General features: G+C 48.8%; 1 protein-coding gene and 1 long non-coding RNA gene across 2 annotated transcripts; both read left to right on the forward strand.

Moving 5' to 3' along the window:
* The first annotated feature begins 5,599 nt into the window (after window positions 1-5,599).
* On the forward strand, window positions 5,600-6,477 carry LOC119306164. The gene is made up of 3 exons (XM_037582466.1): window positions 5,600-5,776; window positions 5,889-6,041; window positions 6,143-6,477. Exons 1-3 carry the CDS (start codon window positions 5,645-5,647, stop codon window positions 6,287-6,289), a joined length of 432 nt encoding a protein of 143 aa, XP_037438363.1. The 5' UTR covers window positions 5,600-5,644; the 3' UTR covers window positions 6,290-6,477.
* A 1,350-nt stretch (window positions 6,478-7,827) lies between these two features.
* On the forward strand, window positions 7,828-8,650 carry LOC119306165. Its single transcript, XR_005148880.1, has 2 exons — window positions 7,828-7,999; window positions 8,224-8,650. It is a non-coding gene; the product is annotated as an uncharacterized LOC119306165 (long non-coding RNA).
* The last annotated feature ends 7,388 nt before the right edge of the window (window positions 8,651-16,038 follow it).

The raw sequence follows: 16,038 nt of genomic DNA on the forward strand, positions 1-16,038 counted from the left end.
CTCCTAACAAACTCCCCCTAATCTTGACTTGCCTTCTCGCTGCACCATCACATGAGACATGGCTCGTCGTCAACCGTCGCGAGGAGTACATCCGCTTGCCGTGCGCTCGCCTTTACCGGGGTTGATGCAGCTCCCGTTGTTTCCGTCGCCATGACCGTGACCCAGCCCGCGGAGCCAACCTGGTGCACCGACGCCGATCGCACCGCCAAGCGTCCCCCCTTACGCACTGACGCCCGGTCGCATCGTGCTCCGTCACGACTCCGGCGACATACACCGAGCTCCTTCTCCGCAGGCGACACACGCCTGGCGTCCCTCGGCGCCCCGCACGCCCCGCGCGCACCCGACGAGCCCGACCGCACCAGTGCGTCTCACACGTCCCACGCGCACCCGACGCGCTCGACGAGCCCGACCGCACCCGTGCGTCCCGCACGTCCCGCGCGCACCCGACGCGCCCGACATGGCAGCCGCCAGCAACAAACGCCGGAAGGATGTAGCCGAACTCGAGCACGGACTCGAGCACAACGGCGACATACGCCTCCTTCCAACGTCAATCGCACGCTCGTACACGCGCCCGCGGTCCCGACGCGTCCAATGCGCACCCATAACACGCACCGGTCGCGCCTAGCTCGCCGCCACGGCTTATTGCCATGTACCGCTACGGCCTCAACCGCAGCGCAGCACCTCCATGCCGCCATGCCACTGTCTGTTGTTGGAGCCGCCACCACGCAAGTCCTCAGCGGCCTCCGCACCGTGCCGCCGCAGCCACCGTGGCTTCCTCGCCTCGCCGCGCACCTCCATAGACTGACACACGGCCCGGAGCTTCACCGCGCAACCGCCAACAACGCCGCCACCGCCGGCAGGGGGACGACACCCAAGATGAACCAGCTCATGATACCAATTATTGGAACCGCAGCCCTCTAACTACCTCTCCTCTCACTCGAACGGAGGTGAAAGAAGAAGAACAATGAACACAAGATTTCCGGCCGGCACACAAATGCCCTAATTCTTTTCTTCCTTGTAGTGGCTACATGGCTACAAACTAGAGTCGCACACCCGCACTCAACAAACTCAGGTCTGGAGGTTTTTATACCTGCGCGTGCGCACGTACACACCGCATCCCACCTCCCCACGCTAGCTAGTGCTCACGATCCGCCCGGCCACGCGCGCACGACGCACCGGAAGCGTACTGCCGCTAACAGCCTACGTGCATGCGTGTTACACACCATGACGACCCACACATGCATTGACGCCCGGCTAAGTAGCTAGCTAACTCACGCGACGCACACAACTGACCGGAAAACAAATCCAAGTCACGATTACTCCTAACAAACAACACGTACCGTGTAGCGAACGCTGAGCTGAGATGGGATCATGGGAGGCGTGATAACAGATGGACTTGACCGGACGGTGTAAAATGATGTGACGTGGGGCCAGATTCTATCAAGCTAATTGCAGGTCCATTACGTGACAAAAACTATGCAGCTTCCCCAGGGCTTGAAATAACGCCGTCTGGGGGCGTGGCGGCAGTCGGCGTGGGGGCGGTCGGTTCCCAAATCGCCGCCCCAAGCTTGCCCCAGACACGGTCTTTTTAAAAACAAGCTCGGCCAAACACGACACAAATTTGAAGAAATTTAGACGTTTTATTGATATTTGTACGAATTTAAAACATAATTTTTAAAATAAAATAAAAACTACCATTACTAGCCGCTGCCGGCGCCCGCCTTCTACATGCCGAGGTGCCTGTAGAAATTGGTGTAGTCGTCACCCCGTCGTCGTCATCGTCGCCATCCTTCCCGCACCCCTGACCTGTGTCGCCGATGCGTGGGGGGTTGGACGGCCCGGGCGCCTGCGCCTCGTCGTCGCTATCCTCGAGGACGATGACACCGGCCTCGTCGCTGCCGCGGTGCTAAGCGGCGATCTCCTCGAGGGCGCGGCGCTGGCGCTCCATCTCCAACCGGACGTAGTCGTTCCGCGCCCATTTGAGGGTTGTCTCATCGTCGGCAACCATGGCCTCGTGCTCCTTCTTGACGGCGACGAGCAACGGCTCTGTCTTCGGCTTGACGAGGCGGGAGGAGGGAGCAGTGGGGCCACGGCCTCCCTCGTTGATAACGAGGGCGCCGCCACGGGTGCGACGCCCGAGCAGTGTCTCCCAGCTCCTACTTGACGAGGAGGAGAGCTGGCGATCCGGAGGAGCAGGGAGCCCGACGAGGGCGAGGAGCCGGCGATCCATTGGCTGTTGCTCCGTCACCGGGGCAGCGCTCGGCCATGGTCAACAGAGGAGGGGCTGGAGAGAGGGGAGAGGGCGAGAGGAGGGTCGGCGGCGGCGAGAGGGCGAGATGGTTGTCTTCGGCGAGGGGGGAGAGGAGTGTGTGCGGCAACCGGCGAGGTAGGAGCGGCTTTTATAGCAGCTGGTGGGCGACGAGCGGGCGGCATGCGTGTGTACACGTGGCGGGAGGGGGTAGGGCGCGCGTTGGCGGCTCCTTCACTGCGCCGCCCCGTTGGGAGGCCTGTTGGTGGTGTGGGGGGGGGAGTGGAGATGCACTCAAGCAAAGAGCCTGTGTCGGAATTTCAAAGAAGAAACTGGGCAGGCCAGCTCTCGAGCCTTGACCAATCAGGTTCATTCAGTTTGAAGATTTTTTTCTTGGAAAAACATTGGAACAAGCATTTCAGAGAAAAATTTCTTACGGATGCATTCAGTTTGTAAGAAATGCGTACATGAATTTTGTAGAAATATTATTCATTCCATGTACTTTTAGAGAAAACTACACATCCACTCAGAACTCATTTTACGCGTAGAAATGAGCCAAGTCAATTGTTTAGGATGACAAATGTCATCCTATCAAATACTATACTACTTCTTCTTTTTTGTGAAAAAAATACTATACTACTTCTAATTCCTATATATTGGTTTTCTCCAAACCAAATGAGCTCTCAAATTCTCAACCATAGTATCCGTTTGTTTAGGTATCAATTAGATCAAGGTACACGTTCTATTCCTTGACTGATTGATATTCAAAAATCAAAAATCAAAATTTGTGGCGGAGCTACAAAGAAAAAACTAAGCTGGCCAGACTAGAGAGGATCAATATCTTAGAATTCTGCATCATAGCCACTAGTTAGAGCAACTTCAATGGGGCGACCCATTTCATCCGCCGCCATCCGTTTGGGTCGGCGCGGACAGAAAAATCGGGCGAACGCACGGACCCAAACAGACGCGCGTCCAATTTTGTCCGCCTGCCGACCCATTCTCGGCCCATTTTTTAGCCGGATTTGCGTCGGCGCGGACAAAAGACGGATGCGCGCGCTTGCCTTCTCTCCTCCCGGGCCCGCTGGTCGGTGACGCACACCCTCACCCACCTGCTTCATCGCCGACGCCGCCGGCCATTTTTTCCAATAGAAAAAGGATACATAGATAGTTCTAGCGTACACGGATAAAAGAAAAGATCAACTACACGTCGCTTTCCGACTCTGACTCGGTAATGTTCTCCTCCGACGTTTGAATGTAGGCGTCAGCATACCGCTCGTCCTCGAAGTCCCACCCCGACGTTTCTCGTAGCTTCAGTTTCAATTGAGCGGCCTGCTTCCGCGCACGCTTGTCCTCCCGCTAGGCGGCTTGCTCCGTCCTCCTCGCCTCCCTCTCCGTCCTCCTTTGCATGTAGAACTGGCGCTCGTCGACGATGTCATGCGGGAAGCGTTCGCGCCACACCACCAAGGCTTCCACGTCCATCTCGGCGATGGCGAGGCGACGCTGCCGCCTCCGGTGGACACGACGATCCTCGTCGGTGAAAAGCCGTGGGAGAGGCGCAAGATCCTGCACCCGCTGGCTCGACACGTCGGGAAAATTCTTCTCCCGACTAGGCCGCCGGAGGCGCCATGCCGCCGCATTGTACGAGCGGGCCGCCTCCTCTGCGGTGTCGAAGGTGCCGAGGATGAGGCGTTTCTCGCTAAACAAGATCTCAGAGGAGAAGGCGACGGAGCGGCGCTCGCGGACTCCGTGAAAATACGAAACCCTGAGGTGGTGCATCGACATGGTGGCGCAGAGGCGGCGAGGCTAGTGAGAGGGGGCGAGACGAGTGGGCGGCGGACTGAGTGTGGAGGGAGCGCCTTCTTATAACGAGCGCCGGCCGCGGTGCGCCAAAACAAGCGCGCGAACCTTTCCCGTGCTCTGGAGCATCAAAACCAGCACGCACGCTAGGCCAATTTTCCCCCTCGCGCTGGAGCGCCAAAACCAGGTCGACGACATGGCCGCTGACATGATCTAAAGCGAGCGCGGTCATGAAACGGATCGACGCGTTGGACGCACTGCCGACCCAAATTTAAAAGAGGACGGATACCGGGCGGACGGCCGATCCAAATGGATAAAAAGCGGACAAAAGTGCCGTCCATTTTGATCGGTCCGTTGGAGTTGCTCTTACGATACAAGTTACAAGATCAAGTGAGCATATATGGCGGCTGCTCCCTGGTGCATGTGCCACTGCGTGAGACCTCAGGGCTTCAGGCTTGGCAAGAGGCATGGTGTCTGGTCGACTCCTAGTACATGGGCTCGGTACTACATCCTACTTAGTGAACGGTGCTATGAGTTGTGGGCTCTGAAGCGTGTAGGTAATATTTGCCAAAATCCTGGGAGGGCCAGAACCAAATTTGACCCCAACTAAGCTCCATCCATGCTAAGGCATTGTACAATGCAAGACCCTTAGTGGAGGTGCTTGGAAAAATAAAGCATTATTTTTTTAAGTACCGATACTTAGTTGTAGAGAATAGATGTTTAATTAAGCGTTTCTTCGGTACAAATAGACATGGGTGTTTTAGAAAAACTCGGTTTATTTTCTAAGCACCTCCCTATCATAAGCAACTAGCATTGTAAGGGACTAAAAGCATCTACAACTAGGATTAGCTAACTTTGACCCCAAACGTCCGAGGACATGCTCAGTCAGTGACTGGTTGTGTTACTTTTGAACCTTTTTTTTGCATGCATGCAACCGCGTCTCTTACATCCTCCTCGAACTGTCCATTTTGGTCCTGTAGCCATTAAACCATCTAAAACCTGTTAATGGATAGGGTAGTGCTTAAAGATTGATCATGTGACTAACTAGTTCCCCTGCCTTCCTCGTGGAATGCTATTAATTTTTTTTTTGAACAAGTTCTCTAGATATAAGATTTTGCATGGAACGATCAAGATTAAGCTAGACATCAGTTTTATTATTGCTCGCTGTTAGAAAGCTGATGGGGTTCATTGTTAATTTGCAATTTAGAACATTAAATAAACCCACTAATTATCATGTGGATCGTGTTATATCTCTGAGTGTTTATCTGGGACCATCAGGAGTAATCAGTGAGCGAGGCTAACATGATCGTCTTGGTCGCACCATCCATGGTACATCGTACTACTACAAAATAGGTCTGATGGCCTGGTACAGTTGAGATTAATTAAACAATATGGTGGGACTACCTCGATTTCAGCCTATCTCATGCTCGGCCCCCATGGATATTTTTGGTCATATGGTGTCCCTATTGCGAAAAATGCCAATGAAGGCCGAGCACTCAAAGGCCTCTTATATATGCAGGGTAGACGAGGAGAGATGGAGAGAGCCTGCAGATGGCAAAGCTCGAAGGCGGCAGCAAGGGCAAGGATGTGGATGAAGCCATGGAGAGGTGGCACGACCGTTCCTTGGGCCACCGGCTGTACGACGCCTTCACCGTAGCCGGCCTCCGTGTCGAGGCCATCGAACCCGGCCGCCTCCTCTGCTCCTTCATGGTCCCTCCTCGCCTCACGTCGGTACGTACATAGCCAACCATCCCGGCCGTGCTCACGGGAGAGTACTGTATGTAGGAGCGTTGAACTGAACAGTGTATATATACCTGTGTGTGCACGTCCGGCGCAATCGAAGAGCGCCAGCAACCGTATGCACGGAGGCGCGGTGGCGTCGCTGGTGGACCTGGTGGACCTGGTGGGGTCTGCGGTGATCTTCGCCGGCGGCTCGCCGGTGACGGGGGTCTCGCTGGATATCACCGTCTCCTACCTGGGCGCCGCCCGTGCAAACGTAGGATACGAGTATATGTCTTCCCGTACTATATAGTCTTCCTTGTGAGTTGGGACTTAGGAGTTAGGACTAACAAACGGAGCCATGCTGCATCCATGTAGGAGGAGATCGAGGTAGAGGCTCGGGTCCTCGGCATCGGCGACAAGACGGGGTGCGTGACCGTGGAGGTGAGGAGGAAGGACACCGGCCAGGTGCTCGCGCACGGCCGCCACACCAAGTATCTCGCCAACGTCTCCAGTAAACTCTGAGGGTCCTCCCTATCATGGAAGGGCCACAGTCTACACGCATAAAACGGTTGTCTTTGCTAGCAAACTATATGTTGATGAGAGAGGTTATTCTACCAAGCACGGGATATTCCATGCGTGGATTAATCGCTCGTCATTGCTGTTATATTCGTGCTAGTGGTTATCAAAATTGATCTTGTTTCAAAATGTTTTGTTTGTTTGTTCCTGCAAAAAAAAAAGAGTTGTTTTACGGTACCCTGAAACTAACATGGGCCGCTAATTTCCTCTGATCTAACGGACAGTTTTAGTTCGTACTCCAACAGCACTGTCATGGAGTACCACCGTTAAACAGCAGGGAGTGCCCCGATCTGGAGGGTAAAATTGGAATAACAAAGGATAGTTAACATGTTAATTTTTAATCCGTCAGCAACCGTAACCCCGAATTACAAGGGACGACTGGATCATGTGATGAACATTCAGTCACGGCCAGGATCGGTGGAGCGGGGCCCTCGCCGTCGCCAGAAAGGCGAGGCCCTGCGGATCGGAGCTAGGCTTAGCGGACAGAGATGCAACGACGGGTGGCTGATGCGTGACAAGCAACCTCTCGACAGGGGTGTGACACGCCGACGACGGCGGCTGAGAATTCTTGTGTATCAATAAAAAGAATTAGAATTCTTGTGTCAGAATTCTTGTTGCCGAACATCGTGTGTGTAGGTTCACTAGTGTCAGAATTCTTGTTGCCGGATGGGTCATGGAACGAGGAAAGAATTAGACAATATTTCATACGTGCAGATGTGGAACTTAATCCTTGGTATCCGACCATCTTGTCGTTTAGAGGCAGATTTCATTGCGTGGCATCCAACGAAAGATGATGTGGTTGAAGAATTATTGAGAGAGAAAGGAGGGCCGGGGTCCAGCACAAGGCCGAGGGGTGATAGACCTATACTATTTTTGAGAACGGGCGTCGACCCGTTGGCTGGGCAGCTGGGTTTGCTACCAGCTCACCCGGGTTCGAGTCTCTGCTCTTACACGCGGTGCTCGCGGAGTTTCTCCTATAAATAAAAGCCAACAAGGGTTAGCTTTTGGGTTGGTCTCATTTTTTTAGACCTATACAATGTAAGCAAGGGCGGATCTGGGCCCCAGCCCCCGGGCCCAGGCCCGGGGCGTGCCTTTTTTTTAGTTATTACCTAGGTATGTTTTCGAATTGGGCCCAGGGCTTAGCCCAACTAACAGCCAGGGCCCAGCCCAACACACTCACACACAGGGCTCGTCCAAGACTCCAACTCGCTCGATGCCCATCCCAATCGCAGATCTAGCGAGGCAACGAGCAGCAGGCAGCAGCCACGCATGCGCAGGCAGGTGCGTCCGCCACCGCCGCCCGCCGCAGTCCGCCCGCCCCGTCGCCCGCGGCCCCGCGCCCCCCGGCCTCCACCGACCGCCGCTGACGCCTCACCCCATCGCAGTCCTGGATCTGCCACTGGAGGGAGGTGCCGCCAGGACTGGGTGCCGCCACCGCGTGGAGACTACGCCGGCGCGGACCGCCTCTGGCAGGACGAGATTCGCAGTCTGGCCGTCGTCCTCTGGCGCCTGGCGGCTTGCTGCTCGCGCCCGGCCCCTTCCTGCCTTGCTGGCCCTGCTGCAGTGCTGCTGCTCCGCTGCTCGCCGGCTTCCCGGCTCGCCCGCTCTGCTCCGGCAAGGGCTCCGGCCTCTCCTGGTTCCTGGTCTGCTGGATTGGTATGGTAACGGCTGCTGTTGAATGTTGATAAATTTTTTTGAACATTTTTGATCTGCTGCTGCCTGCTGTATTTGAATGTGAAACTGAATGTTGTTGCTACAATACTACTGTTAATATCAATTTCATAGCCGGTTCTTTGTGAATGTTGTTGTTGGCCTGTTGCTACTGTTAAAGTGTTAATACCAACTGATGAACTGAATATCAATTTCATTTCATTTTATAGAATAAAAGATGAAGAGGTATTTTTCATCCGTGGCAGCAACAGAAGTGTCTACACCCGGGGTTTTAGCCGGAGGAAATGAAGGGGCTGAGAGGAGTGAAGCAACTCCAGAAAATGAAACCAATGCAGAAATGGGACCACCGCCTTTGACTTCCAACAACCCGCCTTCAATGTCAACTCGAGAAAGTAATATTCCAGATTCTGCTCGTGGTCAACTGAGGGAATGTGATATTCAACCTGATCCTGGTCTTAGGAAACCTATTGAAAGCTTAGATCCGGACATTAGAGATGTCGCTAGAAGGATGTATGTAAATATGGGTCCATGCCAACCAACTGGGCATAAATTTAAAAAAGAAACTAGAGGAACATCTTTGAAAAAGAGATCCTTTCAAGCTAAATGGTTTGGGAAGCATTCCGATTGGTTGGAATATAGTGTTGCTAAGGAGGCGGCCTTTTGTTTCTATTGCTTTCTTTTTAAGCAACCTAGAGTAGAAAAGTATGGTATTGAGGCATTCACAACAGTAGGGTTTAAAAATTGGAAGGATGGACTTAGTATTATTGATACACATGTTGGTAAATATGATAGTGCTCACAATAGAGCTAGACAACAATATGTGGCATTCAAAAATCAAAGGCAATCCATGGTAAATGTGCTCGATCGTGGCACTAAAAAGAGTGAAGAAGAATATAGAGCTCGACTTGTCATTATTTTGGGTGTTATCAAATTTCTTCTATTACAAGCTCTTGCTTTTCGTGGTCATGATGAGAGATCGGGCTCAAAGAATAGGGGGAATTTTTTGGAGATGATGAGTTGGTACAGGGAGACGGATTCAAATGCTAAGACTTTGCTTGATAGTGCGGGCGGGAACCATTTGATGACTTCACATGGGATACAATTGCAACTGTGTCAAGCTTGTACAGAAGAGACCACCAAAGTAATTATTGATGACATTGGAGATAGAAATTTTTCTTTACTTGTTGATGAGTCCAGAGATGCATCAATAAAGATGCAAATGGCTATGGTTTTTCTCGTGACAAATATTTTTTTTGGGCCCGGGGCTTGCTCCAATCCTGGATCCGTCACTGGGTGTAAGAGTCCTCTGGAAGCAGAACTTATGGCCGCAAAGAAAGGTGTGGAGATGGCGCGTAGATATGCTGCTGGTCCGGTTGTCCTCCAAACGGACTGTTTAAACCTAATCAAGCTGATTAAGGAAACGAAGCCGGACAGATCTTGCTTGGGACACCTGATACAAGAGTTGAGAAAACTTATGAGAGGGAGCTTACTATTATGAAAGTAGATAGAATTCAGAATAGGGCTGCAGATTTTCTAGCTAAATTTTCGCGCTCGGAGCATCAAACCGACTTTTTTTTGAGACAACCTCGCATGCTTTATTCATTCTCCATAATGTTGAAAGGTACAAAATCAAGCTCTCCGGGCTGGCCCAACCACACATGACGGCCCAAACCTAGAGACAAAGCATATTTAGCGAGATTGTGAGCCTCGAAATTCGAGCTCCTAAACTGATGAACTACTTTACATGACATAAAAGAGTTAGCACGATGTATTATTTCATGCACTATAGCTCCATACTCAGACTACGAGCTCTTGTGAACATCCTCAACCACCCGCTTGCAGTCCGATGCAATCTGAATTTTGTTTTCATAAAGATCCTCTGCCAAAGCTTGCCCCTCCCTCACTGCAATCGCTTCCAGCGTACTTGCATCAGTGATGAACTTGATTTTTAAAGTTGAAGCTCCTAAGAACCTGCCATTGTGGTCACGGCACACCACCCCCACTGCACCACCATCTCTTTCATTAGACACCGCCGCATCCACGTTCATCTTTACATGATCACCCTGCGGTGCCAGCCAGCCAGTTGGTCTGCGACTAGCTTGTTTCTGTGTCCCCCCCTCTCCTTTCTCAAGAAGCTCCAGATCCCTAAGGTAGTGGATTATGAAAGAGTTGGTAGAGAACGGGCTGTCGTAAATCTCTTCGTGAATAGCTCTCCTTCTCGCTCGCCAAACAACCCAAAGACTCACAACCATCCGAGTGAATTCCTCCTGTGATAACAAGTCATGCATTGTGAAAATCCAGTTCTTTGCGTCAAGGGACAAGTTGTCAAGCATGATCTCCACTGTTTCTTCAGAGCAAAGAGACCAAACACTTCTAGCCATTACACAATCTATGAGTGCATGCTTCCAATCATCTTGCACCGAACAGAAGGCGCACACACTTGTCGTCGCCATGTTCCGATGATGCAATACCCTCACTGTTGGGATTGTTTCGTGGAAAAGCCTCCACAAGAAAACTTTTAATTTGGATGGAACCTTAATGTGCCACAGAGAGGTCCATACTGTTTCGTCCGTTGCCTCATTTGAGTGTCCCCCTGCCGGCTGTAGTAGTTCTTCCCCCTGTAATTTCAATTTCAGCAGAAATTTGTACACTGACCGTACAGAAAATACTCCCTTATCATCTTCTCCCCAAGCCCAAAAATCATCAATGATTCTGGTATAAAGCGGTATCTCGAGGATTGTATCAGCATCAAAAGGCAAGAAAATCATGTGTATCTTTTCTTCAATCCACCTTGCCGAACTGGGATCAATTAGTTCATCAACTCTCTCCGGTCTATCAACTACCCGGCATAATAAAGGTCTCATGAGTCCCGAACGGGGTAGCCAATTCTAATCCCATATTCTTGTTTCCTTTCCGGTTCCAATTCTTCAAATCAGACCCTGCTCTAGTCCTCCTCTTCCCTCCAATATAGATCTCCAAATATGCGACGACCTGCCTCCTAACTCTGCCTCTAGGAAAGGAGTCAAATGAAAATATTTAGCTTGCAAAATTCTTGCACTCAAAGTATTTGGAGACTGTATTATGCGCCATGCCTGTCGTGCCAGCAGGGATAAGTTAAACAGGTCCATATCTCGAAATCCAAGTCCTCCCAAATACTTAGGTTTAGTGCACACATCCCATGATACCCAGCAGGGCTTCCTCTTCCCTCTCTTGCTTCCTCACCAGAATTGTCTAATCATAGACGTTATACTTCCAGTAATGCCTTTGGGAAGTCTGAAACAAGACATAGAGTAGACGGGTATAGCCTGGGCCACTGCTTTGATTAGGACCTCCTTGCCAGCATAAGATAGAAGCTTCTCCATCCACCCTTTTATTTTCTCCCATACCCTGTCTCTTAGGTATTTGAAGGTGCCATTCTTAGCATGCCCCACCTCAGTTGGCATCCCTAAATATCGATCACTCAGTTGCTCATCATGAACCTGTAAAGTGTCTTTAATCCCATCCCTTAACACCTGTGGACATCCCTTGCTAAAGAAGATCGATGACTTCTCATTATTAACCTTTTGCCCTGATGCATTGCAGTAAGTCTCCAACAGGTTTGATACTACTTCTGCCCCTTCTTTACTCGCCTTGAACAGCAACAGGCTATCATTAGCAAAGAGCAAGTGGTTGACAACCGGGGCTGTTGGCGCCACCTGGACTCCTGTAAATGCTGACGACTGAGGAACTGATTTCAGTAGGCACGAAAGGCCCTCCGCTGCTATCAAGAAAAGGTAAGGGGAGATGGGATCTCCCTGCTGAATACCTCTGCTAGGTTTAAACTCCTCCAACTTTTCACCATTAAACAAAACTGAAAAGGAAACTGATTTGATCATGTTCATTACCACATTTATCCACTCCTGGGCAAAACTGAGCCGCTCCATTATCGCTTGAAGATAATCCCATTCAAGCCTGTCATAAGCTTTCATCATATCTAGCTTAAGAGCACAATGACTGTTTTTCTTTGATTTGCTACCCTTCATAAAATGCAAACATTCATATGCTGAAATTATATTATCAGATATAAGTCTTCCGGAACGAAAGCAGACTGTTCCTCTGAGATGATGTCTGGTAAAATTTGCTTTAATCTGTTTGCAATCACCTTCGAAGCAATTTTATACAGTATGTTGCACAAGCTAATAGGTCTGAACTGACTGAGCAAAGATGGGCTCATTACCTTTGGTATGAGGACCAGGAAGGTATCATTGATACACTCTGCATCTTCCTCCCCTCTTACTATCCGAAGAACAACCTTTGTCACTTCGGCCCCACACACATCCCAATGGCGTTGGTAAAAATGAGCAGGAAATCCATCCGGCCCCGGAGACTTTGTAGGAAACATCTGAAAAAGAGCAGCTTTGACTTCTTCTTCCTTATAATCTGCACAAAGAATTTCATTCATCTCAGAGGTGACCTTTCGCAGGACATGATCAAGAACCGCCTCCAAGCCCCTCACCCCCTCGGAAGTGTACAGATTTTTGTAAAAATTTGTGACCAACTCTTTTAGTTCCTCCAGATCATCCACCTGAACCCCTAGGGAATTCATCAAAGCCTTGATCATGTTTTTCTTTCTTCTCATGCTTGCTCTCATATGAAAAAAATTCGTGTTTTTATCTCCCGCTGTTAGCCATTCTATTCTTGAACGCTGCCTCCACAACAACTCTTCCCTATGATACAACTCAACCAGCCTCTCATTCACCTTCCTCTCTTCGTGGGTCGGACCCGTTCGACTCGGCTCATCTCGGAGCTCTGCTAGTTTCTTCTTCAAAACTGTTATCTCCCGGCGCACGGACCCAAAGGTTCGTCTGTCCCATCTTCTCAAGTTACTCGACAAATCAGCCAACTTCATTTTTAGGTCCTCCACTCTGTCTCCCTCCAAAGAAGCCGCCCACGAAGCAGCTATTGTACCCTTTAGATCCCCATGAGTTTCCCAAGCAACCTCATAGCGAAATATCTTCTTCTTTAGCTGTTGTTGCTCCATTCCCCCATTAAGTTCCAACTGTATCGGACCGGAGCATCAAACCGACTTGTGGTTACAAGATGCCCCCGAGAATCTTCTTGGCCTTTTGGCTATGGATTGTAATCATATTCACTAATCAATAAACCTCCCATTCTCCCTGCAAAAAGGAAAAAAGTTCCCAGGCACACAACACCGAGCCGACAACAGAGAACAATAGTATTCCAGTCGTTCCGGTCTCCAGCTCGTTCCAGGCAACGTTAGGTACTTCCTTGCAGCCAAAGGCAAGCTTCGGGCAATAAGCTTTGTAAAGCAAACATTTCCTTTCAATTATTTTGGAGAGAAAAATCTGGCTCGCAACACAGCCCTTTATAGACATATATGCAGCCAAGTGTCAACAGTACTTCAACAAGAAAACCTGCAAAATTATATATTCACATAATCGTTATAGTAATTAGTGTTTATAAATATTTTTAAATTAGTTGCACTATTACCATATATGTTAATGCGGCATTGTTTTGAAGCTATATATTGTTGGTAACAGTATTTTGTAAATATAGTAATTATTTGAAAAAGAATCTGGTTGTTGTTTCTAAATAACGTGATACCTATATTGGTGAATCTGGGAGCTGTAACTAAATACTGTCGCTTGTACATTTTTTCATATACCATCAAACAATAATGGATACGTAGCACCAACAAGAAAATGGTCGGCTTGATTTGACAGGTAGTCGGCAGCAGCCCATGAAAAAGACAACAAAAATGGGCACATAGGGGGCCGCCTTTCTTGCTCATGGTACCAACAGGGACACCATAATACCATTAAAGAACAACAGAACAGAGTTGCCATGATAGCGGCAGGAGCCCCAAAAAAGATGTTGGAAAATGAACACAAATTGGGCTAAAACTGAGTAGTACGAGCTGCGCCACATTTGTATATTAATCTGGTATGAATCTGTTATTCATATTGGGTCATTCATTTATGAAAGTTTTACTGAACTGGAGCCAGGACAAATTTTTTTTTGCATTACTCCATAAAGGCAACAAGCTTCTATTTTGGTATTTTTTTTTCTTTCAAGACTAGCAGGCTACTTATGTCATGTCATTTTTTTGAAAAAGGGCGCTTTATTACTTAAAATATTTAAGTATTACACCAGGCCTCTGCATAACTAAGATGCACACAGCTAACAAAGTCCTCACGACAAGCCAAAATAAAAGAAGAAGGCAAAATACAAAGATGAATATTTGTATGACACCTAAACCGTAGGAGGCCCACTCCCAAGATCATGCTGCCACCTATGTTGGGTAAAAGTATCCCTAGCCGCAGCTTCCAATCGTGTACACACCTCCGTAAACAGGTCTCAATTCTCCACGCGCTGTATAGAGGACCAAAAATGAAGCGTCCCGGTACATCTGTAGATAACCTGCATAAGGGAAGTGCTTTTATCATTAAAAACTTTATCATTTCTACACAGCCAAAGCGACCAAATCATGGCAAGCGCTCCCACCCTGAGAAGAATTCTAAACCTGTGATCAATCCCATGTAACTAATTACCAAATATATTAGCAACACTACACAGAGGATACAAGCCAGAAGCTATCTGGATGACTAACCATATAGAACGAGCCAATTTACAATGGAAGAACAAATGTTTCATTGTCTCATCATGCGGATAAAATACGCATTGCGTACTTCCATGCCAATTACTCTTAATAAGGTTATCTTTAGTAAGAATGACTCCGCGACGAAGATACCACACAAAGATTTTATTCTTAAGAGGTATCTTCATCTTTCAGATCTTCTTATTATTATCAGCTGGCACATCTGACTGGATCAGGGCTCTATACATAGACTCCACTGAGAACTGCCCATTCCCATGTAGGTTCCAATGAAAGACATCGGACCCTTGTGACAACTGTACCGTGGTTAACCGTTGGAGTAGTATGTTCCACGATTGGAGTCTAGGTCCAATTAAATCCCTTCTAAACGTCACATTTGGCGGAAATGATTCCAAAACCTTGGGAATAGTATCGCCCTTGTGACGTACAATATTGTGTAGAGCTGGATATTGTTCCCGGGGAGTAGCATTACCTAGCCACTTATCCTCCCAGAATCTAATTTCCGAGTCATCCTTAATTGAGAAGGAACCATAGCGGAAGAAATATTTCTTCGTTGCCATTAGTCCAGCCCAAAAATGAGAGTCCCCAAGCTTCCAGTATACTTGGGATAACGCGTTAGAACCCACATATTTTCTCCTTAGGAGGGTTTGCCATACGCCATCTTCCGCCAACAACTTAAACAACCATTTGCCGAGGAGGGCCCTGTTCTTAACCTCAAGGTCATGAATGCCCCGACCGCCTTGGTCCTTGGGACGGCAAACCACACTCCATTTAGCTAGCTGATATATTTTTCTCTTGTTATCTCCTTGCCAAAAGAACCTCGAACGGAAGTAATCCAATCTATATAATACTCCTTTCGGCAATTGGAAGAAGGAAATCATATATAGTACCATGTTACTTAGTACTGAATTTATGAGGACCAACCTTCCACCCAGAGATAGCAATTTACCTTTCCAACTACTAAGTCTTTTTTGTAGTCTCTCTTGAACGTGTTTCCATTCAGCATTTGTGAGTCTCCGATAATGTATCGGTATCCCCAAAAAAGTGATCGGAAACTGGCCCAATCCGCATCAGAATAGCTCAGCATATAGATGGGCCTCGTCTTGAGCCTCGCCAAAACAAAACAGTTCACTTTTATGAAAATTGATCTTTAGCCCTGAGAGTTGCTCGAATGCTGATAAAATTAATTTCAGATTTCTTGCTTTCTCGAGGTCATGATCCATAAAGAGAATCGTATCATCGGCAGAGGATAGATAGTCCACCATCCACTAGATGATTCACTACCCCATCAATTTGGCCATCAACCTTGGCATGCTCAATAATGACCGCTTACATATCAGCCACTATATTGAGCATGGGCGATATTGAGTCACCTTGTCGCAATGCTTTCTTCGTTTGGAAATAGTTG

Source organism: Triticum dicoccoides, chromosome 5B (genome assembly GCF_002162155.2).
Source record: "Triticum dicoccoides isolate Atlit2015 ecotype Zavitan chromosome 5B, WEW_v2.0, whole genome shotgun sequence".
Taxonomy (NCBI): Eukaryota; Viridiplantae; Streptophyta; class Magnoliopsida; order Poales; family Poaceae; genus Triticum; species Triticum dicoccoides.